This window comes from Anomaloglossus baeobatrachus, chromosome 7, assembly GCF_048569485.1.
Source record: "Anomaloglossus baeobatrachus isolate aAnoBae1 chromosome 7, aAnoBae1.hap1, whole genome shotgun sequence".
In the NCBI taxonomy this organism is placed as follows: domain Eukaryota; kingdom Metazoa; phylum Chordata; class Amphibia; order Anura; family Aromobatidae; genus Anomaloglossus; species Anomaloglossus baeobatrachus.
In genome coordinates this window covers 54,804,951-54,831,200 of record NC_134359.1, presented here as the reverse complement: position 1 = coordinate 54,831,200, position 26,250 = coordinate 54,804,951, and the positions used below count along the sequence as shown (strand labels likewise).

The window sequence follows — 26,250 nt, the reverse complement described above, 5'->3', positions numbered from 1 at the left end:
ATCTATATCTATATCTATGTTTTTGCGGCCTATAGTAATAAGAACAATTTTTCACTAAATGCAAAATTATTTTATAGCATTGTAATATTAGTTAAGCAACCAGCATCATCATTAGACATTTACAGTTTATTTTCTGTTTATTAATTATAAAAATATAAGCTAAAAATCTAACATTTCAAACAGAAATATGCTCAAATTAGCATTAAAATGTATGCAGAAATATATTATTTCTAGGCATTTAAACCTTTTGTCCGGGGGCACCATCTTCTCCTGGCAAACCAGGTAATCCGGCTAATCCTGAAGACCCAGGTTCCCCCTAAAATATAAAGAGACAGTGTACAACTGCACATTAGCATATATCAATACACTTAACTGTTAACTAATTTTACTGCTAGATTAGATGTATTTTAACTCTGGTCTTCTTTTAATTAAAGATGTGTATATTTTAATACTTTCCATATTTTAATAGTTTATTTATAAATGCTGCTTTATTATGAGCTTGTTTGTGTTATGAGTCCTGATTAGTGATGAGCGAGCATGCTTGTAACTACTCGGTACTCGCACGAGTATCGCTGTACTCGGGCTGCTCGGCGGGGACCGAGTAATCTCGCGATACTCGTGCTGTACTCGTGGTCTTCATTTCTGCATGTTGGCGCTCTTTTGAGAGCCAGCCCTCATGCAGGGATTGGCTGGCAGACCACTGCAATGCCACAGCCCTGTTAGTTGTGGAATTGCAGTGATTGGCCGGCCTGCACAGCGTGACCGAGCCTTTATATCGGCCGGCGCGCTGTGCTCTGCTCACAGCTATCCAGACAGTCAGTGCAGGGAGAGTGTCGCTGATTCAGGGAAAGCTTTGCGGCCCTTTATAGCTTTTTCAGTTGCAGGGCTGCAAACAGTGTGACCAAAAGTCCTTCTCAGGACTATTCTAGTTGTATACAGGCAGGCAGGGTATAGCCAGGTCGGAGTACAGTAGCAGAGTCCTTCTCAGGACTATTGTTGCTATATACAGGCAGGGTATAGCGAGGTCTGAATACAGGCTAGTGACCAAAAGAGTCCTTGTCAGGACTATTGTACCAGTATACAGGCAGGCAGGCAGGCAGGGTAGTGGTGACCGTATACCAGCCTTCATCATATCTGGGGCTGGTGTACACAGTGTAAAACAGTCCAGATAGTGTCTGACTTGTCTGTAATTGTCGCTCCCCAAAAAAACCTGTTAGGTTCTTATTGCGTCCGTGCTTGGTTTTTAAAACCGCACGTGTGTGCCTGTTGGTGGCAGCGTACAGGTGCACTTGTGTGCAATTTCCAGAAACTTTGATATAACGCACAAGTAGTGAATATACACGTCAGCAGTGCACAGCATTGCAAAATGCGCAAGGGCATTGGCAAGGAACAAGGAAGTGGACGTGATGGTGGTGCAGGCAGAGGCCGAGGTCGTGGGCAAGCTCTAATTTCGCCACAACAAAGGGCCACATCTAGTCGCTCGCACGTCCTGTCCCAAATTCTTGGGGACCGCAGCAGTACACCGCTCTTGAACCAAGACCAGTGTCAACAGGTTGTTAGTTGGATAGCAGATAATGCTTCCAGTCAGATTGGCACCACCACAAACACTCTGTCTTCCACACGGTCAAGTGTCAGTAGCCGTGATACTGCACCGCACATTTCTGAACCTGATCCTCCTTCCTACCACCAGGCTGAGTACACGTCCTCCTCGGACATTAATGATCCCACACTTGGACACTCGGAAGAGCTGTTCACGTTTCCATTCACACATTCTGGCCTCTCGCCAGCTCATATTGAAGTGGGTCATGAGGAAATCGTCTGTACAGATGGCCAAATATTTGAGCAGCCACGTTCTCACGAAGTTGGCAACGTGTCTCAACAAGTGGTGGACGATGATGAGACACAATTGTCAGGAAGTCAGGAGGAGGAGCAGGGTGCGGAAGAGGAAGACGACGTGGTGGATGATCCAGTAACTGACCCAACCTGGCAGGAGGATATGCAGAGCGAGGACAGCAGTGCACAGGGGGAGGGAGGCGTAGCATCACAACAGGCAGTAAGAAGCAGGGTGGTGGCCCCAGGCAGAAGTCAGGCAACCGTTCCCCGGAACAACACGACGACACAAGGTGCCTGTACAAATGTTAGGTCTTCCCGAGTCTGGCAGTTTTTTAAGTTGGATCCAGATGATTCAAAAAAGGCCATTTGCAACACCTGCCGTGCCAGCATCAGCAGGGGTACCAAAACTAGCAGCCTGACCACCACCAGCATGATCAGGCACATGTCAGCCAAGCACCTGACTTTGTGGGAAGTACAACAGAGTCGAGGAGCAGTGCTTGCTGATGTCACTGCTACGTCTTCGCTGGTTGTGCATGCGAGCCAATCCCCTGTCCATGCTGCCTGCGAACAAGCCTCCTCCACTCCTGCACCTGCAGTTGCCTACGCAGAAAGAACACCATCATCAAGCACGTCCTTGTCCCAGCGCAGCGTTCAGTTATCCATTCAGCAAACCTTTGAACGCAGGCGCAAATACACTGCCAACACCCCACATGCCACAGTTCTAAATGCTAACATTTCGCGACTGCTTGCGCTGGAAATGTTGCCTTTTAGGCTGGTGGAGACAGAAGCATTCCGTGACCTGATGGCGGCAGCTGTCCCACGTTACTCGGTCCCCAGCCGCCACTATTTCTCCCGGTGTGCCGTCCCCGCGTTGCATAACCACGTGTCACAAAACATCACACGTGCCCTGAACAACGCTGTTTCACCCAAGGTCCACCTAACCACAGACACGTGGACAAGTGCTTGTGGGCAAGGCCGCTACATCTCGTTGACGGCACACTGGGTTAATATTGTGGAAGCTGGGACCCAGTCTGAGCGAGGGACGGAACACGTCCTTCCCACACCAAGGTTTGCAGGCCCTACCTCAGTCAGTGTTTCACCCACACTCTACAGCTCTGGAATGTCATGCTCTTCAGCCTCCTCCTCCTCCTGCGCATCCTCATCCACTGTACCCTCCACACCAGTCACAAGCTGGAAGCACTGCAGCACTGCCTCGGCGAAGCGGCAACAGGCTGTGCTGAAGCTAATCTGCATAGGTGACAAACCCCACAATGCAGAAGAGCTGTGGACAGCTCTGAAACAGCAGGCAGATCACTGGCTCACACCTCTGAACCTAAAGCCAGGAAAGGTCGTGTGTGACAATGGCCGGAACCTGGTGGCGGCTTTGAGGCGAGGCCAGCTGACACATGTTCCATGCGTGGCCCATGTGCTCAACCTCGTGGTTCAGCGGTTTCTAAAGTCATACCCAGAGCTGTCTGATCTGCTGGTAAAAGTTCGCCGCCTGTCTGCACATTTTCGAAAGTCACCTACTGCTTCAGCCGGCCTTGCCGGCTTTCAGCGCCGTTTGCATCTTCCGGCTCACAGACTGGTGTGTGATGTCCCCACGCGTTGCAATTCAACTCTGCACATGTTGGTCAGGATATGTGAGCAGAAGAGGGCAGTTGTTGAGTACCTGCATCACCTAAGCCGTCGGGAAATGGGTCAAACTCCACACATAACACCTGAGGAGTGGAGATGGATGTCAGACCTATGTACCATCCTCCAAAACTTTGAGGACTCCACCAAGATGGTGAGTGGTGATGACGCCATTATTAGCGTCACCATACCGCTACTCTGCCTTCTAAAACGGTCTCTGCTGAAAAACAAACATGATGCATTGCAGGCGGAGCGCGATGAGTTGCAGCAAGAAACAGTAGTGGGTGTGGGTGATAACACACAGCCCAGCCTCGTCTCATCACAACGTGCAGTGGAGGACTATGACGAGGAGGAGGATGAAGACATGGAGCAACTCTCCGGCCAAATTGAGGATATGACATGCACACCAGTCATATCCTCGGTTCAGCGTGGCTGGCCAGAGGACAGGGTAGATGAGGAGGAGGAGGAGGAGGAGGAGGAGGAGGAGGACAGCATGTTCAGTCATCTTGTTGGTCAGGCTACTGAAGTCCTGGCTGTTAAGAGTCTGGCGCACATGGCTGACTTTATGGTAAGCTGCCTGTCTCGTGACCCTCGCGTTAAGAACATCTTGGCCGACAATCATTACTGGTTGGTAACACTGTTAGACCCACGCTACAAGGAGAACTTTTTGTCTCTTATTCCCGTGGAGGAGAGGTCAACCAAAATGCAGCAGTTCCGGAAGGCCATAGTCACGGAAGTAGGCAAAGCATTCCCCTCACAAAACGCTAGCGGCATAGGTCAGGAATCAGTGGACAACCGAGGCGTACAGCCGAGAGAGGCACAAGTCCAATCCGCCAGAGGTAGGGGAACAGTCTTTAAGATGTGGGACAGTTTTCTCAGCCCCTCACGTACCACAGCCCCTGAGGTGCGGGGTAGTGCCACAAGAAATCCTAAGTTTGCCCAGATGCTGAAGGAGTACCTTGCAGATCGAACAACTGTACTCCGACATTCCTCTGTGCCTTACAATTATTGGGTATCCAAGCTGGACACGTGGCATGAATTGGCTCTCTACGCCTTGGAAGTCCTGGCCTGCCCTGCTGCTAGCGTTTTGTCAGAGCGTGTTTTTAGTGCCGCAGGTGGAATCATTACAGATAAACGCACCCGCCTGTCAACTGAAAATGCTGACAGGCTGACTCTGATCAAGATGAACAAGGGTTGGATTGGGCCAGACTTCACCACACCATCAGCAAATGAGAGCGGAATTTAAAGTTTGCCATGTACCTCCACTCACCCATGGGTACACACTTCTGGACTTTGGATAATCGCTGGACTGCTCCTCCTTCTCCTCATGCGCCACCATGATGATGACCGTTACAAATTGCAATACTTAGGCCTTTGTTTCAGGTATACCCCCAGTGGTAAATTTTTTCGCCCATTCTTTGCAGAATGGACATTACAACGACAGGAGACCCGCTCCTTTGCAATGGGAACAATGTTTTGAGGCCCTCATGCACGTCTCTACCCAGGGACAACGTGGAGCCTCCCAATTTTTGGCTGCCCTGCCTAAGGGCTATACTATAATACACCCACTTCCTGACAATGGACACTTAATGTTTTGAGGCCCTCATGCACGTCTCTACCCAGGGACAATGTGGAGCCTCCCAATTTTTGGCTGCCCTGCCTAAGGGCTATACTATAATACACCCACTTCCTGACAATGGACACTTAATGTTTTGAGGCCCTCATGCACGTCTCTACCCAGGGACAACGTGGAGCCTCCCAATTTTTGGCTGCCCTGCCTAAGGGCTATACTATAATACACCCACTTCCTGACAATGGACACTTAATGTTTTGAGGCCCTCATGCACGTCTCTACCCAGGGACAATGTGGAGCCTCCCAATTTTTGGCTGCCCTGCCTAAGGGCTATACTATAATACACCCACTTCCTGACAATGGACACTTAATGTTTTGAGGCCCTCATGCACGTCTCTACCCAGGGACAACATGGAGCCTCCCAATTTTTGGCTGCCCTGCCTAAGGGCTATACTATAATACACCCACTTCCTGACAATGGACACTTAATGTTTTGAGGCCCTCATGCACGTCTCTACCCAGGGACAATGTGGAGCCTCCCAATTTTTGGCTGCCCTGCCTAAGGGCTATACTATAATACACCCACTTCCTGACAATGGACACTTAATGTTTTGAGGCCCTCATGCACGTCTCTACCCAGGGACAACGTGGAGCCTCCCAATTTTTGGCTGCCCTGCCTAAGGGCTATACTACAATAGACCCACTTCCTTACAATGGGCACTTCAGGTTTACAGGCCATCATGCACGTCTCTATCCAGGGACAATGTGGAGCCTCCAAATTTTTGGCTGCCCTGCCTAAGGGCTATACTACAATAGACCCACTTCCTTACAATGGGCACTTCAGGTTTACAGGCCATCATGCACGTCTCTATCCAGGGACAACGTGGAGCCTCCCAATTTTTGGCTGCCCTGGCAAAGGGCTATACTAAAATAGACCCACTTCCTTACAATGGGCACTTCAGGTTTACAGGCCATCATGCACGTCTCTATCCAGGGACAACGTGGAGCCTCCCAATTTTTGGCTGCCCTGGCAAAGGGCTATACTAAAATAGACCCACTTCCTTACAATGGGCACTTCAGGTTTACAGGCCATCATGCACGTCTCTATCCAGGGACAACGTGGAGCCTCCCAATTTTTGGCTGCCCTGCCTAAGGGCTATACTACAATAGACCCACTTCCTTACAATGGGCACTTCAGGTTTACAGGCCATCATGCACGTCTCTATCCAGGGACAACGTGGAGCCTCCCAATTTTTGGCTGCCCTGGCAAAGGGCTATACTAAAATAAACCCACTTCCTTACAATGGGCACTTCAGGTTTACAGGCCATCATGCACGTCTCTATCCAGGGACAACGTGGAGCCTCCCAATTTTTGGCTGCCCTGCCTAAGGGCTATACTACAATAGACCCACTTCCTTACAATGGGCACTTCAGGTTTACAGGCCATCATGCACGTCTCTATCCAGGGACAACGTGGAGCCTCCTAATTTTTGGCTGCCCTGGCAAAGGGCTATACTAAAATAGACCCACTTCCTTACAATGGGCACTTCAGGTTTACAGGCCATCATGCACGTCTCTATCCAGGGACAACGTGGAGCCTCCCAATTTTTGGCTGCCCTGCCTAAGGGCTATACTACAATAGACCCACTTCCTTACAATGGGCACTTCAGGTTTACAGGCCATCATGCACGTCTCTATCCAGGGACAACGTGGAGCCTCCCAATTTTTGGCTGCCCTGGCAAAGGGCTATACTAAAATAGACCCACTTCCTTACAATGGGCACTTCAGGTTTACAGGCCATCATGCACGTCTCTATCCAGGGACAACGTGGAGCCTCCCAATTTTTGGCTGCCCTGCCTAAGGGCTATACTACAATAGACCCACTTCCTTACAATGGGCACTTCAGGTTTACAGGCCATCATGCACGTCTCTATCCAGGGACAACGTGGAGCCTCCCAATTTTTGGCTGCCCTGGCAAAGGGCTATACTAAAATAGACCCACTTCCTTACAATGGGCACTTCAGGTTTACAGGCCATCATGCACGTCTCTATCCAGGGACAATGTGGAGCCTCCCAATTTTTGGCTGCCCTGCCTAAGGGCTATACTACAATAGACCCACTTCCTTACAATGGGCACTTCAGGTTTACAGGCCATCATGCACGTCTCTATCCAGGGACAACGTGGAGCCTCCCAATTTTTGGGTGCCCTGGCAAAGGGCTATACTACAATAGACCCACTTCCTTACAATGGGCACTTCAGGTTTACAGGCCATCATGCACGTCTCTATCCAGGGACAACGTGGAGCCTCCCAATTTTTGGCTGCCCTGCCTAAGGGCTATACTAAAATAGACCCACTTCCTTACAATGGGCACTTCAGGTTTACAGGCCATCATGCACGTCTCTACCCAGGGACAACGTGGAGCCTCCCAATTTTTGGCTGCCCTGCCTAAGGGCTATACTACAATAGACCCACTTCCTTACAATGGGCACTTCAGGTTTACAGGCCATCATGCACGTCTCTATCCAGGGACAACGTGGAGCCTCCCAATTTTTGGCTGCCCTGGCAAAGGGCTATACTAAAATAGACCCACTTCCTTACAATGGGCACTTCAGGTTTACAGGCCATCATGCACGTCTCTATCCAGGGACAATGTGGAGCCTCCCAATTTTTGGCTGCCCTGCCTAAGGGCTATACTACAATAGACCCACTTCCTTACAATGGGCACTTCAGGTTTACAGGCCCTCATGCACGTCTGTATGCAGGGGCATTGGTGAACCTCACAATTTTGGACTGCCCTGGCAAAGGAAAATACTACAAAGACTCACTTCCTCAAAATGGGCACATTAGACTCAAGAGGCCTTCATGTACGTCTCTTCTCAGGGACATCGGAGTGCCACACAATGTTTTCACGTAAAATCTTTCATGTATTAATCTCAAAAAGTAACATACACCAGCTCTGTCTCACTATTGGGTATGTGCCCTTAACATTTCTGCCATGAAAAATCATTTTGGGGTCATTTTGGAAGGTTTTCTGGTGAGTCCGTAAAAATGGCGTGAAACGCGGACAAAATTGTTCACAGCTGTGACTTTTGAGTGATAAATGCTTCAAGGGGTCTTCCCCATGCTGTTGCCATGTCATTTGAGCACTCTTCTGAGACTTTTGTGACATTTTTAGGGTTTCTACATGCTGCCGGGGGGTCATTTCACAAAAATACTCGGGTCTCCCATAGGATAACATTGGGCTCGTTGCTCGGCCCGAGTACACGAGTATCTTGGGAGGCTCGGCCCGAGCTTAGAGCACCCGAGCTTTTTAGTACTCGCTCATCACTAGTCCTGATAAATTTAGGGTGCGTGCTTGAATGCTCCTCTATATACAAATATTAGCTGAAGATCTTTCAATTGTAACGTACTGTATGTATATAGCATTTACGTTAGCATTAAAGCAGCTGTACAAATTCTCAGTTTAGTGGTTTAGTAACTCTACTTTATGTTAGTTCTGTCTTTGCACTGACTTCCTGGTGTTTATACACAGCGGCCAATCCGAGAAGGCAGAGCTACATTTGAACCAATAATGATGCAGTGGGCGTGTCTCAGGCTCCCTGTAGGCAATGTAGCTAAACTGTGGTCTCAAATCATAAATGTGCCTTAATGTAGCTGAAACACAGCCAAAAACCAACACCTGAGGATAATAAATTGCAGCTAATCGGTAATCATTCCCCCAAGGCCCTGATGTAGACATCACTTTCGAGTTATTGACTCCTTAAAATGTACTTGTCATTTTAGGTAACTTGAAGATTATCACTATTATTGGCCATTATATGCCTTGTGTCCTGTATTTTCCCCCAAATTTCTCCTATGCAGACTTTTTAGTTTTCAATATATATATATATATATACAGTGCCTACAAGTAGTATTCAACCCCCTGCAGATTTAGCAGGTTTACACATTCGGAATTAACTTGGCATTGTGACATTTGGACTGTAGATCAGCCTGGAAGTGTGAAATGCACTGCAGCAAAAAAGAATGTTATTTCTTCTTTTTTAAATTGTGAAAAGTTTATTCAGAGGGTCATTTATTATTCAACCCCTCAAACCACAAGAATTCTGTTTGGTTCCCCTAAAGTATTAAGAAGTATTTCAGGCACAAAGAACAATGAGCTTCACATGTTTGGATTAATTATCTCTTTTTCCAGCCTTTTCTGACTAATTAAGACCCTCCCCAAACTTGTGAACAGCACTCATACATGGTCAACATGGGAAAGACAAAGGAGCATTCCAAGGCCATCAGAGACAAGATCGTGGAGGGTCACAAGGCTGGCAAGGGGTACAAAACCCTTTCCAAGGAGTTGGGCCTACCTGTCTCCACTGTTGGGAGAATCATCCGGAACTGGAAGGCTTATGGAACTACTGTTAGCCTTCCACGGCCTGGACAGCCTTTGAAAGTTTCCTCCCGTGCCAAGGCCAGTTTTGTCCGAAGAGTCAAGGCTAACCCAAGGACAACAAGGAAGGAGCTCCGGGAAGATCTCATGGCAGTGGGGACATTGGTTTCAGTCAATACCATAAGTAACGTACTCCACCGCAATGGTCTCCGTTCCAGACGAGCCCGTAAGGTACCTTTACTTTCAAAGCATCATGTCAAGGCTCGTCTACAGTTTGCTCATGATCACTTGGAGAACTCTGAGACAGACTGGTTCAAGGTTCTTTGGTCTGATGAAACCAAGATCGAGATCTTTGGTGCCAACCACACACGTGACGTTTGGAGACTGGATGGCACTGCATACGACCCCAAGAATACCATCCCTACAGTCAAGCATGGTGGTGGCAGCATCATGCTGTGGGGCTGTTTCTCAGCCAAGGGGCCTGGCAATCTGGTCCGCATCCTTGGGAAGATGGATAGCACGGCCTACCTGGAGATTTTGGCCAAGAACCTCCGCTCCTCCATCAAGAATCTTAAGATGGGTCGTCATTTCATCTTCCAACAAGACAACGACCCAAAGCACACAGCCAAGAAAACCAAGGCCTGGTTCAAGAGGGAAAAAATCAAGGTGTTGCAGTGGCCTAGTCAGTCTCCTGACCTTAACCCAATTGAAAACTTGTGGAAGGAGCTCAAGATTAAAGTCCATATGAGACACCCAAAGAACCTAGATAACTTGGAGAAGATCTGCATGGAGGAGTGGGCCAAGATAACTCCAGAGACCTGTGCCGGCCTGATCAGGTCTTATAAAAGACGATTATTAGCTGTAATTGCAAACAAGGGTTATTCCACAAAATATTAAACCTAGGGGTTGAATAATAATTGACCCACACTTTTATGTTGAAAATTTATTAAAATTTAACTGAGCAACATAACTTATTGGTTTGTAAGATTTATGCATCTGTTAATAAATCCTGCTCTTGTTTGAAGTTTGTAGGCTCTAACTTATTTGCATCTTATCAAACCTGCTAAATCTGCAGGGGGTTGAATACTACTTGTAGGCACTGTATATATATATACAATTAAAATTCCTTCCTCACCCCCTGTGGGTGGTTATTTTGTCCTTTCTCATTCTGGGGTCCTCTACCAGAGGCCTGGGAGTTTGAGGGTTCTGCGCAGGATCTTAGTTGTTCGTAGCTGTTATTATTGTAGCTGTTTTATTGTTGTTTTATTGTAGTATAATTGCTACTACACTACAACATGTATGTATATATCACACAAACACAAGGAACAACAGCGGCATAAAAGGTATGTTCCCGAAATACTGAGCTGTGTGGCTGTGAATCCAGCACTCGATTGGGGAAACATTTGCTAAAGGCTGCAGCACAGTCTACCCACTTGTGTCTACCAGGTCTCTCATTATGCTGAGTGCTCCTCATTCCTCCCCCCCTTTTTTCAGTATAACAGGAGGTGTAACCTGACAACTCAGTGTGCTAAAAAGTGGGGAGACAAAGAGCGCAATAGGGTCTTACCCGATATAACAAGTGATGATAGGAAAGGAACAGTAACACTCACCTGATAGGGTTGTGCCAGTCACAACTCCTTCAAAAGCATGTGAGTGTCCGTGTGATTCAAGCAGCGGCCCCGTATAACAATATAGAATGTTAATTATATATAGAGAGGGAACCACGGGTATACGCCGCGTTTAAAAACCACTGAAGTGGAAATGATGTGAAAATTTCTCTTTTATTTACAGCATTCCTACGCGTTTCAGAGACAAAGACCGTCTCCTTCTTCAGGGAAAAAAGAAATCATCAAATTTCTTTGAATTGATTGATTTCTTTTTTCCCTGAAGAAGGAGACGGTCTTTGTCTCTGAAACGCGTAGGAATGCTGTAAATAAAAGAGAAATTTTCACATCATTTCCACTTCGTGGTTTTTAAGCGCGGCATATACCCGTGGTTCCCTCTCTATATATAATTAACTCAGTGTGCTGGCAGTCTGTGTTATTTTTATCAAGATGGATTTGAGCTGTTTTCCATAATGGATGGTGAGTTCAGAAGGTAGGTAAGAAGTGTTTTATAAGTGGGGAGAGAAGCAGAATTCTCTGATAAGATACTTTACAGAGTTGCTTATATGCATGTGTACTATTGATGTATGTAAAGTTTGTTGAAATGAGAGTGATCATTTGTCACGGCCAGGGATAGATGCTATGCCAGCCGTATAGGACAACACAAAGGGAATGGGAAAGGAATTCCCTATAGCTAGTGAATGGGCGAAAGTGGTGACCCCTGATACCAACCTGCAGCTCACCCATCTCTGCCCTCACCAGCCCTATACAGGTTCCGCACCTGTCGCTGAGCAGGAATACCTCAACCCTAGGCAAATCCTGATCTGTGACCTAAGTAAGGATGGAAGGTATGAATTCTTCATCAACACCACTAAAGGAAGAAACTAGGTGAAGAATACAGGGGAAACAGAACTACAATCACCTGAGCCCTGGTAGATATTAAAAGACAACACTTATCTGAGCTGCAGCAACCACAGAATTCTGGAGCAACAGAAGATGACCTTTCCAGAGCTCAGTAACAAAGAAACTGAAAACCGCACCCAAATTACTCCAGGGTGAGGCTTATAAAGGAAGTCAGAGGCTGGTAACTGAAAAGAAATACGACAGTCTCCCAGGGTCCTAGAGTCCGCTGCTGGAGTAACAGGGAACTGTCAGATAACAGCAGATGCTGCTAAACTCTGGGATTTTCTAGAACTCGCTGCCACTGGATTGTCAGCCAGCCGTGACACATCCATGACAGCATTTCTGCCTAGTAATGCAGAGAAGGAATCTTCTATTTGGTGATTGTTTTCTGATTTGTTTTACATGTTACTTTTATTAATAATGTCCAAGAACAAGTGGATAGAATCTCAGCAGATTAGATGAAACTCTGAGGTCACCATTGCCGGTTGTCAGTCTCATATACGACAATGTTCTAATTTAGGCACATTTTGGAAGCAATGAGAATGGATAAATATGCAGATTTAGATAAAATTTTTTAAAAAGCAAACTTTAACAATACTATTAAGCACCTTTGCTCCAGGTTCACCGACTCCTCTTTCTCCAGGTAGTCCAGATTCTCCTGGCAAACCTTGGTCCCCCTAAATAGACAGAGATTATAAGTGAGAAAGAGTTTTACGAACCGTGTGCTTATATGGACTGCATTTTCTATTTTCCCCCCTATGGATGACTTTTCTTTTTTACTGCACATACCTATAGAATAATATCTATAAATGTAGTGGGATCTGCACTTAAGATTCCAATTGATGTGGTATTTTTTAGTCCTTATTTTGAAGTATATTTTACCTTAGGCCCCATCAGTCCTTCTCCTGGTGGTCCCCTCATACCTGGTGGCCCGACAGGACCCTGAACTCCCTGTAAAAAGTAAAGAATATTTTGTTTTACATTCAAGGTCAGTATCTTTTCTCCAATACTTTATAATCTTAGGTTATTTTTGTCTTACTTTTTCTCCTTGTATTCCTATACCAGGTAAACCGATTGGTCCAGGCAGACCAGGAGGACCAAAATCTCCCTAGAAAATAAGATACTCATAAGAAAAAAAGAAACCAAGGGAAGAAATCAAGCCTACAAGTCCAATAATAAGATTAAAAAAAACTCCATGTATTGGGTATGCTTTAAAAATAGATCAGTCGGTTAAAAACAAGAATACATGGTGGTAAATAGGACGCGTTTCAGACGCATTGTCCTTATTGTTTGTCTAACAAAGTCTAATAAGAAAACAACCCTGATCAAGCGTAAATGGAAGAATTACAAATCCAGAAAATGAGTAAAAATATTGATAGTTTAATACATGGTTCAGTTAAGTAAAAAGTTTGTCTAAACAAATCCTACCTTTTCACCCTGAAGGCTAGGACCTGGTGGGCCGCGAGATCCTCTAGGTCCTTCAAATCCTCGGTCTCCCTATACAAGAAAACAATGGATTATTTTTACATTATACTTGGTAAATATTTACCAATTGGCAGTAGTTTTGTGTTCCATTCTTAGTTCTGAGGTTCCTTTGTGCAGCTGTGTATGTGTCGCCCAGGAATATGGGGTACTCAGTCCCGGGCGATGTATATCTGGGAAATGTCACTTTGGTGGGCGTTGCCCCGTTCCGTGCCCTGGGCCCTTTTTGTAAAGGGGAATATTTACAGGGGATAAGAATAATGTTCACACGTGATGCCACTTACGGTGTGCGGCTATGTAGATGGAGACGCCGCTGCACAATATCCACTGCTGTGGCTGGTGTTAATGGCAGCCTGGATGGTAGGCCCTCCGCAAGTAGGGCCGGGACCCAGAGAGTAGGTGATAGAAGAAGAGAGTCCACACAATATACTCACTTTTGCTGGTGGTAGCTGGTTACCCAAGGCCGGCTGGTTTCACCTACAAGTTCCCGATTTCCCAGTGTCAGTTTAGTAATCTGGTGCCTTCTTCCCCTGCACCTGTCTCTGGTTGGTGGGTCCCCGTGGCGTAGAGCAACTGGGGGTCCCCGTCTGGTGGTTGTTCCACTGCTGTCTGCCTGACAGTAGCGTGAACCCTGTGGGGTTGGAGTCTCTGGTCCGGTCCCCAGTTCTCCCTTTGCTACTGAGTCTTCGGATTTTTAGGGTCAGAGAGGTCCTTGATGGTCCCCTCACTGTTAACAAGCCTGCCTGGAGCTTCTGCTTGTCCTAGGGTCCTGTACCCCGTTGGTGTGTAGTTCCGAGAGTACTCCACCGTACTCCACCGGCAACTACCCTCCTAAGCACCAGGTTACTGCTCACTTCAGGACAGTCCGTCTCCTCACGTCCACCTTCACTCCTTACTGTCTACTACACTATTCTCCTCTCCTCAGTCCGCCCCTCCCACCTGGTCAACTAGTGGAGTGGACTGGCTGCACCTCTAGGCGGCAATCCATTGGTCCAACCCTAGCTGGGTACCATTATATGGGGGATTTGTTTGGGTGAAACACTCGGATTATAAGTAATGTTTGTGTCTTACCGGCACTGGGTCACCGGGTCCCTAGGGGGTAGGCCCCGCATCCTGATGAGGATGCAGAACCTTGTAGTTCCCTGATGGCTTCAGGGGCGCTACATGTATATAATGTGATCCTCTGAGGTTGCCCTTGTCGGCTACATACCAATGTGCTCGCCTATTTCCACTAGTGGCTTTATTGAAGACTCGGTAACCATTCAGGTACGCTCCTGCAGGTCAGTGATCGTTGTCTTGGTCCAGTCGATCCACTCACCCCTTGCTCGCCTTGCAAACATTACAGCGACTGATTTTTTATCCACTCATTTGACCCCAGACTTAGATCATTTTTTGCGTCATAGTTTTTTTTGCACAATTGCATATGCTATCCCACAACTCTCCCAGCCAAACCATGGTCCCCTCACAGAGCATGGTGCAAAAAAGTGTATAAAGTGCACATCAACTAACTCATTTACTGTACATATTATATTAATGAATAACACAAATAACAAGTCCATAATATAATTTTCATTCTTTTTTTGTCTTCAGATTTTCCCTTCACGTCATATATCGGTGTTACCTTAGGTCCAGGTAAGCCTTCTCCCTGTGGTCCCCTTTCTCCTGGAAGCCCCTGCGATCCCTGAGGTCCCTGTTACAATGAAATCATGAACAATATATCATTCTTCACTTGTAATACCTGCTGAGTTGGCACTACAAGGCTTGAACACTCTTTTCTTTACTGGCCGTCCTGTTGTAACTTGTTTTACAATGATACTGTCATGTTGCTCCTAATAAGACGACTTACAAAAGCAGTATGGCTGGAAGCTATATTGCCAATTGTTTACCTGATTGTGTCCAACATATAAAGCCAATACTGTACGTTAGGCTGTTCATTCAGCGTTCGTCGTAATGTCTACATCTTATATCTTAGATATGTATATTATGAGATGAGCACATGATAATTATTTGCTTGTGGGTATTTTATAAAACGACATAAATTCAACTACAAAAGATTTTGAAGATCTGTCAGAATCTGGATAGATTATAGAAACCTGTCCCGGCATGAAACGTACGTAGGGAAAACACTGGGTTATTGCTTTTTCTAATTAACTGGTTTGTTATGAAGGACAGATAATCAAATTTACCTTGATGCAATAGAAATTAGATGTATATTACTTTTTTACTTTTATCATGTCCTCAAAAAATGTAATATGCAAAACCTTCTCTAAACTTCAGTACCAATTATCATACTATGTAATTCTATTGATGTTATTAGGAGGAAAAATGTATCATAGGGAACCTCTCATCAAGAAAAGGAAAATAATTTACCTGCAGTTGTATTAGTAATATGCAGGTAAATATCATTTTAAACATATGTGGCAGCCTAATTGGAAGTGCAGCTTCTGGGAGAAAAAGAAGTTATATTTTCCCTGCAGCCACTTTCTTCCAATCATCGGTGTGGAGCCGGGGGCTGTGATCTGTCACAGTTCACACAGTGAGCGCATGGTGATCACTCCCTTTGCTCCATGACCGACATCCTGCTCTGTGCACACATGCTGCACAGCAGGGAAATATGTTATTTTCAACCTGAAACCTCACTGTTATGCTCGCCGCTGTTGATGAGCAGGAGTGGATCCACTAGACCACATGGGAGATCCGGTCTTACTCAGACATGGGAGGGGCTTGACTAAGTGCAGACGCCAGGTGCCACTCCCAGGGCAGTGACTGGAACTGTGGAAGCTGACCCCCAGGTCAGGAATGGGCTCAGGTACAGACAGGCTCACATACAGGCTGGTAGAGTCGCTAGTGCTAACAGGTGCAGCAGGAATGGCTGAGGTAGACAGGTACAGAGGGTATGGATGGGATTGGCAGAGTGTGTGGAACTGACATGTGCTGCCAGGATGCCAGACACAGACAGGACTGCTAGGCGGACAGGCGAGTCCAGAGGGCACGGCCGGTACAGGGTGGCATGTACTGATGGGTGGACAGAGGTACCGGTAACGGACAGTATGCTACGGGACCTGATAACTAGCTAGCTAGACAGACATGCACTAACTAACTGACCATCTTTCTCAGGCACCTGCCCTAATTGGAGGATGCCTTAAGTATCTCATGCTTCTCAGCGATAGGCTGAGAGGCACTTCAGGGAAATAGCGCCAGCCCTTTAAGAGAAGGGCAGGCAGACACGCGCATGCACTATGCGCAATCCTGGAAGACCTGTGTGGCATTCACAGACACTGGGAGCAGGAGGCAGGAGACTCACACGTGGAGGACCATGGGAAGCAAGGCAGGGCAGTGCAATCTAACCGTGGCGACAAGTGAGTTGGCGTCCCTGCTGGGTAGAGGCAGAGCAAAGCAGTGACGTTGGCACTACAATAACTTTCAGTTAGACTGCCACATGTAGTTAAATTTGTATTGACCTGCAGATTACTATATTGTTTTGTTTTTTACTAATAGGTTCTTTTTAAAGTCTATACCTCAATATCTCCATTCAATATGAACCATTGGTAATGTGAAGAGATACTTACCGCTGGTCCTGGTTCTCCAATTCCTGGTGGCCCATTTGGTCCTGGTCTTCCTTGTAGACCCATGTCTCCCTAAAGTCAATAAATTATATCAATTGATTTACTATTAATAAAGATCAATTAAAATGAGTTCTCCAAGACAGCTCTCCCAACGGTGAGCTAAATGTTGGGGGTCTGCATGTTTAGACCCCTAGGTTAGCTCTGACCTGTCCATATTCTTCATTGCAGAAGAAATCTAAGAAGAAAATCGCACTATATACCGTACTTGACTGCTGTTAGGAAGCAGAACTTTATAGTTATTTTACCTTGGCTCCAGGCAGTCCTATTCCTGTTTCACCTTGAACTCCTGGTGGTCCAGCAACACCTCTATCACCCTGTGCAAATTAATAAAATTGCATTTAATTATTTAATTTATGATAAGACATTTTTTTTTAAAGTTTAATAGGAGATAAATAGCACCCTGCGTCATGAGTGCTGCTTGATACATTAAGGCTTTGCTTTCTGAATACATGCTAGAATCAAAAAATAGGAGTAAATAAGAATCTATGGATATGTTTTTGGATGAAAGCTCCTTCAGACATCCATGGAACTTGGTATATAAACTCCAGCAGGCAGTCTGTAGCTGCCAGTTATTTAAGTTGTTCACCTAGACTTGGTTTCTCTGATACTTTGCTCCTGTGTGCTATTTTAGATATCCTGTTGTCTGACCTCTGCATGTATTTTGGCCATCCGCTTGCCTCCTGACCGGTCGGTATTGACCCTGCGTGATGATTCCTCTTGCCTCTGGTTCACTCATCTGGCCAGCGGACTCTTTGTAAGACTAGATCCGTTGACAGGGGTTAAATCAGTGTTCCTCAACTCCAATCCTCAAGCCCCATCAACAGAGTGTATTATTGTGATATTGCAAAGGTGATTGTGGCGCCCTGGACAACAGGTAACAACACACACACACCCCCACCCTCAGCAGTTCACAGCAGTCATCCCCAGTGAGACCTGATTTCTTCCTCGGGTTCAGACAGACACACCAGGTGGGTGGAGTCAGGCAGATGGGCACGCTTACCGAGGAGATTAGCTGGCCTGAGGCAGGAAACAAGCCGAGACAAGTCCAGGCAGAGGAAGAGAGAAGAGGTCTGCAGAGAGGCAGACGCAGACTGGGGCCTAGGTTGGAGCCTAGGGCCCTCGTGTAGCAGTCAGGCAGATGGTAGTGGCCGTCTGCGAGAGCCGGGAAGACAGTCTGGTGGAACCGTAGGTAGCCGGGGCTGGGCGGTGGCCCACCGGTACTCAACCGGGGAGCCAGCTGGAAACCGGAGCGCAGGAGGAGCGTACGGAAGGTGCAGGAAAGGACTTACATTAACAACCTGGGGTCAGGGGAAAAACACCGCAGCCGTCTGTGGGACCCGTCCATCCAGCCATTTGTTTCATCAGAGAATCCGTGTGTGTTACTGGCTGAGTGAGTACCACCGTGCCGTGTGGCACAGCGCTGCCCTCGCGACCCTGCACCTCGCCAGGCCCCGTAACCCGCCTGCCATCCATCCCTACCCCATCACCGGGCCCCGGGACAACCAACCCCCTACTCACGGAGGGGAGAACTAACATCCAGGCTGCTCCCTGCCCTCGCTCCTGGGATCCCCGTCCAGAGCAGCGGTGGTGTCACCAACCTCACCACAACGGTGGGTGGCGTCACGGACAATATCAAATCCCCACAATCAAACCCCCCTTTCACTCACAGGCGAGGAACGCCGCTCGAGTCCCCGGGATTTGGCCCACCGCTCGAGCCACCACCGAGCAGCAGCAGCAGCCGGACCCGAGCAGTGGGAGAGCGCAGCGTCCCCTCTTCCGCCCGCGACATGATCATTTAGTTACCTGCACAGGCGATGGTTCCAACACTTGTGCAATGCTAAGGAAATACTGAAAACACGCACTGTTGGTGGCTCTTGAGGACTGGAGTTGAGGAACACTGGGATAAAGGATCAAGGTTGGGATTCCTCTGTAATTTGCCAGATGGAGTGGCTTGTGCCAAATCTGTCCAAGGTTGCCTTTTTGAGGCTGTGGCCTCTGACTGGTGTAACACAGGGTTTCCCCACATACAGAAAGAGAGGCCAGGCAGGAGAATGGTATTAATCTCCAATTTGCTGTAACAATTATAGGTGGAAAGCCAAAAATTATGGTTTTTTTTGCCAATGCTTCTCACTGAAAGTGTTAAGGTAGTACTGTTCCTTTCAGTGAGTACCTGCATTCCTACACCTCATTGCTGCCATCCTTGCACTTATACTGTATATACTAGCTGTAGTACCCAGCGTTGAACGGGATAGTAACTAAGTGTCTCTCTGTATCTCTCCCACTCCCTCTCTATCTGTCCCTCTCTATTAGCCCATCTCTATCCGCCCACCTCTCTATCTCTGTCCGTCTCTCTCTCCGTGTTGGTCTCTCTCTCTCTCCCTGTCCATCTCTCTCACTGTCCACCCCTCTTTGTCTGTCTCTCTATCTTTTTCTATCCGTCTCTATCTTTATCCGTCTCTCTCTCTCTATGTTCATCTCTCTCTCTCTCTCTCCCTGTCTGCCTCTCTCCCTCTGTCCACAGCTCTCTATCACTATCTCTCTCTCTTTTTCTCTTTCTCTCTCTGTCTCTCACTCTCTGTCTGTCTCTGTCTCTCTGTCTGTCTCTCTATCTCTCTCTGTCAGTATCTCTGTCTCTGTCTGTCACTATCTCTGTCTCTCTCTCACTCTCTGTCTGTCTCTCGGTTTGTCTGTCTATCTCTGTCTCTCTGTCTCTATGTCTCTCTGTTTCTCTCTGTTAGTCTGTCTCTCTCTGTCTCTGTCTGTCTCTATGTGTCTCTCTGTCTCTCCATCGATATCATATTACCTCACACATAAGCTTCCTATACTAAGAATGTCCTTCGTTGCTTATAGCAATTAATCACAGCTCCTATTAATGATCTGTAGCTCCCAGCTCCATTCACTTTAATGTAAGCAGGTTTTTGGCAAATAACTGTAAAGCACGGGGATACATTTTTCCCTCAAAAAATAGTCTGTGATGTTCCCTGAGCCACATGAGGCATCTGTTCAAAATGTTGTGATTCTAAATGTGACGGTGTGGATTCCTTTAGTGGACATACACACATACACATACACACACACACATACATACATATACACATATATACACATATATACACACACACATAGATACACACATACACTCAGCTGTATATATTAGATGTTTCCTGTTTCAGCACTTCTTCAGAGTGCACACTTTCTCTACTAACATTTATTCAGGGCCAAGCGCATCTGTGTGACCAGCATTTAGTAGAGGACTACATACAGTAGCTGTGTTGTCATGTGTGTCCTACCGAGACCCCTGATTGTCAAATGGCATCATCACCATCAGTTTTAAGGTCACAATGGGGCATCCCAGGCCAGGCATAAGGCTATGTTCGCACGTTGCGTTTTTTACCGCGTTTCTGCAGCGTTTTTGGCAGCAGCGTTTTTGGGCAAAAACGCATGCGTTTTTGATTTCCAGCAGTCTATTGGAAAAGCAGAAATCCTGTCTGCACTTTGCTTTTTTTTCTGCAGCGTTTAATTTGCATATTTGTGGTCAAAAACCATGCTGAAAAAGAAGCAGCATGTCAGTTGTTTTTGCCATTTCTGCAGCGTTTCCTTAACATTGGAGTCAATGAGAAATGGCAAAAAGCAACCAAAATCACAATTCCTGCGTTTTTCATGCTTTTTACCTGCTTTTCAACTGCGTTTTTGGCTCCAAAAACGCATGCTTTTCTGGGCAAAAATAATGGGTTCTAATGTTCCTTTACACACACACAATAACCGAAAATTTAAATGTAAAAAATTAATAAACTTTAGCTATTTTTCTGTTAAAATGTGCATAACCACTATTATTACATTAAAAATGATAATTTCCCATATAATTTTATTAAAAGTTAATTTTATACTTTTTTTCTCTTTTTTCATTCTTTTTGACTAATTCAACTTTATTTCTCAGTGTCTTGATCTCAAAAACGCATCTTCAGAAACGCAGGTGAAAACGCAGGTAAAAAGCGCTAAAAACGCACTAAAAACGCGGTAAAAACGCATGCGTTTTTAGCGCTAAAAATTGTCAAAAGCCATTTGGTCAAAAACCAAGGGAAGGAAAACGTGCAGAATAAACTGCAGGTACACCGACGCAACGTGCGGACATAGCCTAAGACTTTTGTGGATATGCTATTAATGTTTTGTAGACTTTTGATAATTTTCAAAAACTTGCTTAAAGTGGTGATGCTATCACTGTAGCAACCTATTAATCTGTCCACTAAGAGTAAAATTCACTGGCTGTGTGGACAGTAATATAAATTTATATTACTGTCCACACAGCCAGTGAATTTTAACCCCTTAACAACCCATGACGTACTGGGTACATCATGGATCGTGTGCCGGTAAGCCCCGCCCCCTGCCGCCGGCAGGCGGCGGCGATCCGCGCACATATCAGCTGTTATCAAATTTTGCGCAAAATGCAATAACAGGCGATCAAAACGTAGCATCTGCGCAAAAATGGTACTGTTAAAAACGTCAGGTCGAGACGCAAAAAATAAGCCATCACTGAGCCTCAGATCCCGAAAAATGAGAACGCTACGGGTTTTGGAAAATGGCGCAAAACGTGCGCCACTTTTTTTGGACAAGCTTGTGATTTTTTTTGAACCCCTTAGATACAAGTAAACCTATACATGTTTGGTGTCTACAAACTCGCACTGACCTGAGGCATCACATAGATACCTCAGTTTTACCATATAGGGAACACAGTGAATAAAATATCCCAAAAACTATTGTACGATCACACTTTTTTTTGCAATTTTTCTGCACTTGGAATTTATTTGCTGTTTTTCAGTACACTGTATGGTAAAACTTATGGTTTCATTTAAAAGTACAACTCGTCCTGCAAAAAACAAGCCCTCATATGGCAAGATTGATGGAAAAATAAAAAAGTTACGCCTCTCGGAAGAAGGGGAGCAAAAAACAAAAACACAAAAACGAAAAGTGCCTGGGGGCTGAAGGGGTTAAGGTGATGATAAGAATAAGAAAAATATTCTTAAAATTCCAAAGGAACTACATTCATAACTTGATATGGCTTTTTACTCCTTATTCTTAAAAGAATGAGAAGGCCACAAATTCTCCAAGGACAAGATATCCTGTTGGGTGAGTAGCTAATGGAGGCATTAGTGTAGATGTAGCAGATGCACTTGACTGGAGAAAAGGGCCCGAGCTACGTAAGAAAAGATCATTATTAAATAGGCCCAGTAGGTGAAAATCCTCCTACAGACTTTGCATTGAAGTCTAGGTGCTTCAGATTTTGCCTTAAAGGGGACCTGTCATGTGTAAAAACCCTATTAACCTGCAGATGTGGGCTTAATCTGCAAGTTAATAGGGTTTTTAACCTGCCCAATGCCTGCACATCAGACCCCAATGACAGGAGGAAATGAAGTTTAATCCTTCTGGCAGCGTTTGAGTTTCCGTCATGGTGGCGGCGCAGGTGTAAATTCAGTCACTGCTTTGTGTATAGAAAGCGGCAGCTGTAACCATGGCCACTGCTCTGACTGACAACCGTTCAACTGCATTAAAGGATACTGTCAGTCAGTGGAGGGGCGTGGATACAGTTATATTTATACATAGAGTGGTGACTGAACCTACACTGGCGCTACCGCCATGATTGAGACAGGAGCACTGCCCGGAGGAATAAAGTCAATTTCCTCCTGGCAGCGGGATTTGATGTGCAGGCAACGGGCAAGTTCCAAGCGCTATTAACCTGCAGATTAGCCCCATGTCTACAAGTTAATAGTGTTTTATAGACAGGTTCCCTTTAACATCCAAAAATTAGGCTTCTGAACTGTTGGCAACCCAACTATGTCCCTACCTCATATTGTACTGTTTAGCACCAAACAAACCATCACAGATCCACTACATTATGTATGTATGATATTCTCACATTGTATGGTAACCTTCCATATCATTTTCATTATTACTACTAACATGCACAGTATGTGTCTTGTTTATGTTTTTTATGCTTTTTTTAACTTACTTTTGGTCCTTGAAATCCCTCAGGTCCTTGATCTCCTGGAGGTCCTTGAGTACCCTGAATAAAAATAATAAAGCTTATTCCTGCAAGATAAATCACATCATGTGCCTGTATCCAGAAGTTATTGGATGTATTTTATTAAAAAACGATAAGCTAAATTGAGTTTTAATATTTTATCAGTTAAAGGTTATTGTTTGTAAAATAAGAAATTTTTACATTCTAACTTGATTGCTTGTGGTCTTAATCTCTGCTTGTAGTCATTTAAAAGGAACATTCAGGCCCCTATTCATCATTTGCATTTTTTTAAGTCACTTTCCTTTTTTGTCTTGTGGTATTATTTTTGTGTGGTTTTTTTTTTTGTGCCAAATGCTTCAAGATTGCACACTTAATTTTTGATTTTGGTGGAAAGTAAAAAAAAAAAAAAAGTATTTTTTCCTGTTTTGAACTGTTTTTGTGACCTTTTTAGTGCAAAAAAGTTGCAAATTCCAGGAAATGGAACAAAAACGGCAAAGTGGACTGGGGTGGAATTGTGACAAATTTTGCTAACTTTTACAAAGTTGCAATTGACGAATCAGGTGAAATATCTGGAATCACTAAACTCCCCCACATAGCGGAAAAAAATAAAAAATAAAATATATACTGTATATATATATATATATATATATATATATATATATGAAAACCCAAGTGAGTGTATATAAAACTGAATGTGAAAAAGGTGAAAATAAAATTATGAATTGGGTGCAAACAAACAAATTGTGCAAAACACAAAACTAGACAGAAAGACAGGTGCAAAGACAATGATAAATCAAGTTCTGAATGTTCACAACTGGATAAAAATCTGTCCTGGTTGTGTGATTTCATATATCATTGGTTCAAATGTGCAGATTTTGGGTTCCCTGTCGTTGTTTCCTTACCTGCACTCCTCTCAGTCCTCTTGGACCAGTTGGACCTTCAGGACCCTAAATAATCAAAAGAAAAATTGAGTGAATCCAAACAGATGATAAAGCGCAAAATTCATCATGAAAATTTGTGGATTTGCCAATAATAGCTGATGTTTAAAATTTCCAGAAAAATAATCTGTTGCGTGTGAACGCATTATGTATAAAAGTCTTTTCACAAGTATTGTACTGTAAATTTGCCATGTCTAAACCTAGCCTTAGTGAAAAGAAAAAAATTGAAAAATTATATTATAACTTACTCCTTTTCTCTTAAAAACAAAAATAGTATTGTATGGCCTTATCACATACCCGATCTCCCTTGACACCAGGAATACCACATTCTCCTCTTTCTCCCTAAAATGAAACATTTTTTTTAGGCAGGGTTAATATTATTTTATTTTTTTTTTATTGTAGCTTTGACTTTAAGGTGTAATAAAGTAAAAAGAGAAGAAAGAAAAACACCCCCCCCCAAAAAAAAAAATAACAAACAAATGAAAACAATACAAAAAAGCACAAAAGAAACAAAATAAAAACAAGCAAATAGAAAAAAAACAAACAACAAAAAAATGCAAAAAAACACAAAAGAGACAAGATAAAAAGAAGCAAACAAGAAAAAAACAAAAAATGCAAACAAAACAAAAAAACACAAAAGAAAAAAAATAAAAACAAGCAGGCAAAACAACAAAAGTTGCAAACAAAACAAAAATACACAAAAGAAAAAATAAAAACAAGCAAAGAAAAGCAAAAAAACAAACAACAAAAAGCCCAATCAAAACAAAAAAAAACCAAAAGAAACAAAATACTAACAAGCAAACAAGAAAAAAGCAACAAAAAATGCAAACAAAACAAAAAACACAAAAGCAACAAAACAAAAACAAGCAAACAAAAAACAAACAACAAAAACAAAAAAAACAAACAAAAAACACAAAAGAAACAAAATAAAAACAAGCAAACAAGAAAAAAAGCAAAAAATGCAAATAAAACAAACACAAAAGAAACAAAATAAAACCAAGCAAACAAGAAAAAACAACAAAAATGCAAAAAAACACAAAAGAAACAAAACAAAAACAAGCAAATAAAAACAAACAAAATCCCAAACAAAACAAAAAAACCCAAAAAAACAAAATAAAAACAAGCAAACAATGAAAAAAAACATCAAATAATGCAAACAAAACAAACACAAAAGTAACAAAATAAAACCAAGCAAAAAAGAAAAAAAACAACAAAAAAATGCAAAAAAACCCCCACAAAAGAAACAAGAGAAAAACAAGCAGACAGGAAAAAAAACCCAACAACAAATGAACAAAAAACCCCAAAAGAAGCAAAATAAAAACAAGCAAACAAGAAAAAACAACAATATATGCAAACAAAACAAAAAACACAAAATAATCAAAATAAAAATAAGCAAACAAAAGAAAAAAATACAAATAACAAACAACAAAAAATAAAAAAATAAAAAACAAAATAAAAACAATCAAACAAAGAAAAAAAAAAACAAAAACAAAAAAAAAACAAAAAACAAACAGTTGGATAAGTTTTACTAATATTTTCTGAAATAATGCCTCCCTTATTATGCTTGTCTGGAGTTGCAGCTCAGCCCCAATCAAGTAATTTAAAGAAAATGTAATTTATTGCAGTATTTTTTTGGCATGGCTATGGATGATGTAAAATGTTGAAACAGAATTGTGACTGTATAAAAATATATACTATACTAATGTTGCATATGTCTTCATATGCAACCAAAAACATTACCTGCTCTCCTTTATATCCAGGTTTTCCCTATAAAAAAAAATAATCACCAGCGTTATGAAGAACAGCAAATAATTACAATTAATTAATTCAGGAATTATATCATATATTCTGTATATATTAATCATATAACTGAACCTTAACTGTATAATTCAAGTGTTAAAGTGTTAAATTGTTAAGTGTTAAGTGGAAAGTGTTAAATTCATGGTTTCTCATTGTATATATTAACCAGATTACAGGATCTATGCACAGACGGATATTTAAGCTCCGTCGTGGAACGTCCCAAAATGAGATCTGAATATCTCTTTTTATGTAAATTTCTGGGGTTTATTTCACGGAAAGCAATATGTTGCATTATTTATGCAATTTTTTCTCCCTGTGGAAAAACTCTAGTGCACATGTAATTGAATAAGGAGATACTAAATAGATAACCAGATTATTAGTTGTTTATGTCCACAAATGTGTGGCAAGGCTCTTTAAAGGGTTGTCGATATTGATTTTTAGGATTGCTACTACCAATAGG

The 26,250-nt window shown here is 43.8% G+C and overlaps 1 protein-coding gene across 1 annotated transcript in view; it reads right to left on the bottom strand.

Moving 5' to 3' along the window:
• COL28A1 (collagen type XXVIII alpha 1 chain) overlaps positions 1-26,250 on the bottom strand; it is a 73,404-nt gene that overhangs the window by 21,261 nt on the left and 25,893 nt on the right. The window contains exons 7-18 of the mRNA XM_075319685.1: positions 25,731-25,757; positions 24,288-24,332; positions 23,955-23,999; positions 23,041-23,094; positions 17,282-17,350; positions 16,980-17,048; positions 15,032-15,100; positions 13,357-13,425; positions 12,968-13,036; positions 12,811-12,879; positions 12,537-12,605; positions 245-316 (exon numbers count right to left, since the gene is read on the bottom strand). Of these exons, the coding sequence (XP_075175800.1) occupies positions 245-316; positions 12,537-12,605; positions 12,811-12,879; positions 12,968-13,036; positions 13,357-13,425; positions 15,032-15,100; positions 16,980-17,048; positions 17,282-17,350; positions 23,041-23,094; positions 23,955-23,999; positions 24,288-24,332; positions 25,731-25,757 (726 nt within the window). The remainder of the gene's footprint in view (positions 1-244; positions 317-12,536; positions 12,606-12,810; positions 12,880-12,967; positions 13,037-13,356; positions 13,426-15,031; positions 15,101-16,979; positions 17,049-17,281; positions 17,351-23,040; positions 23,095-23,954; positions 24,000-24,287; positions 24,333-25,730; positions 25,758-26,250) is intronic.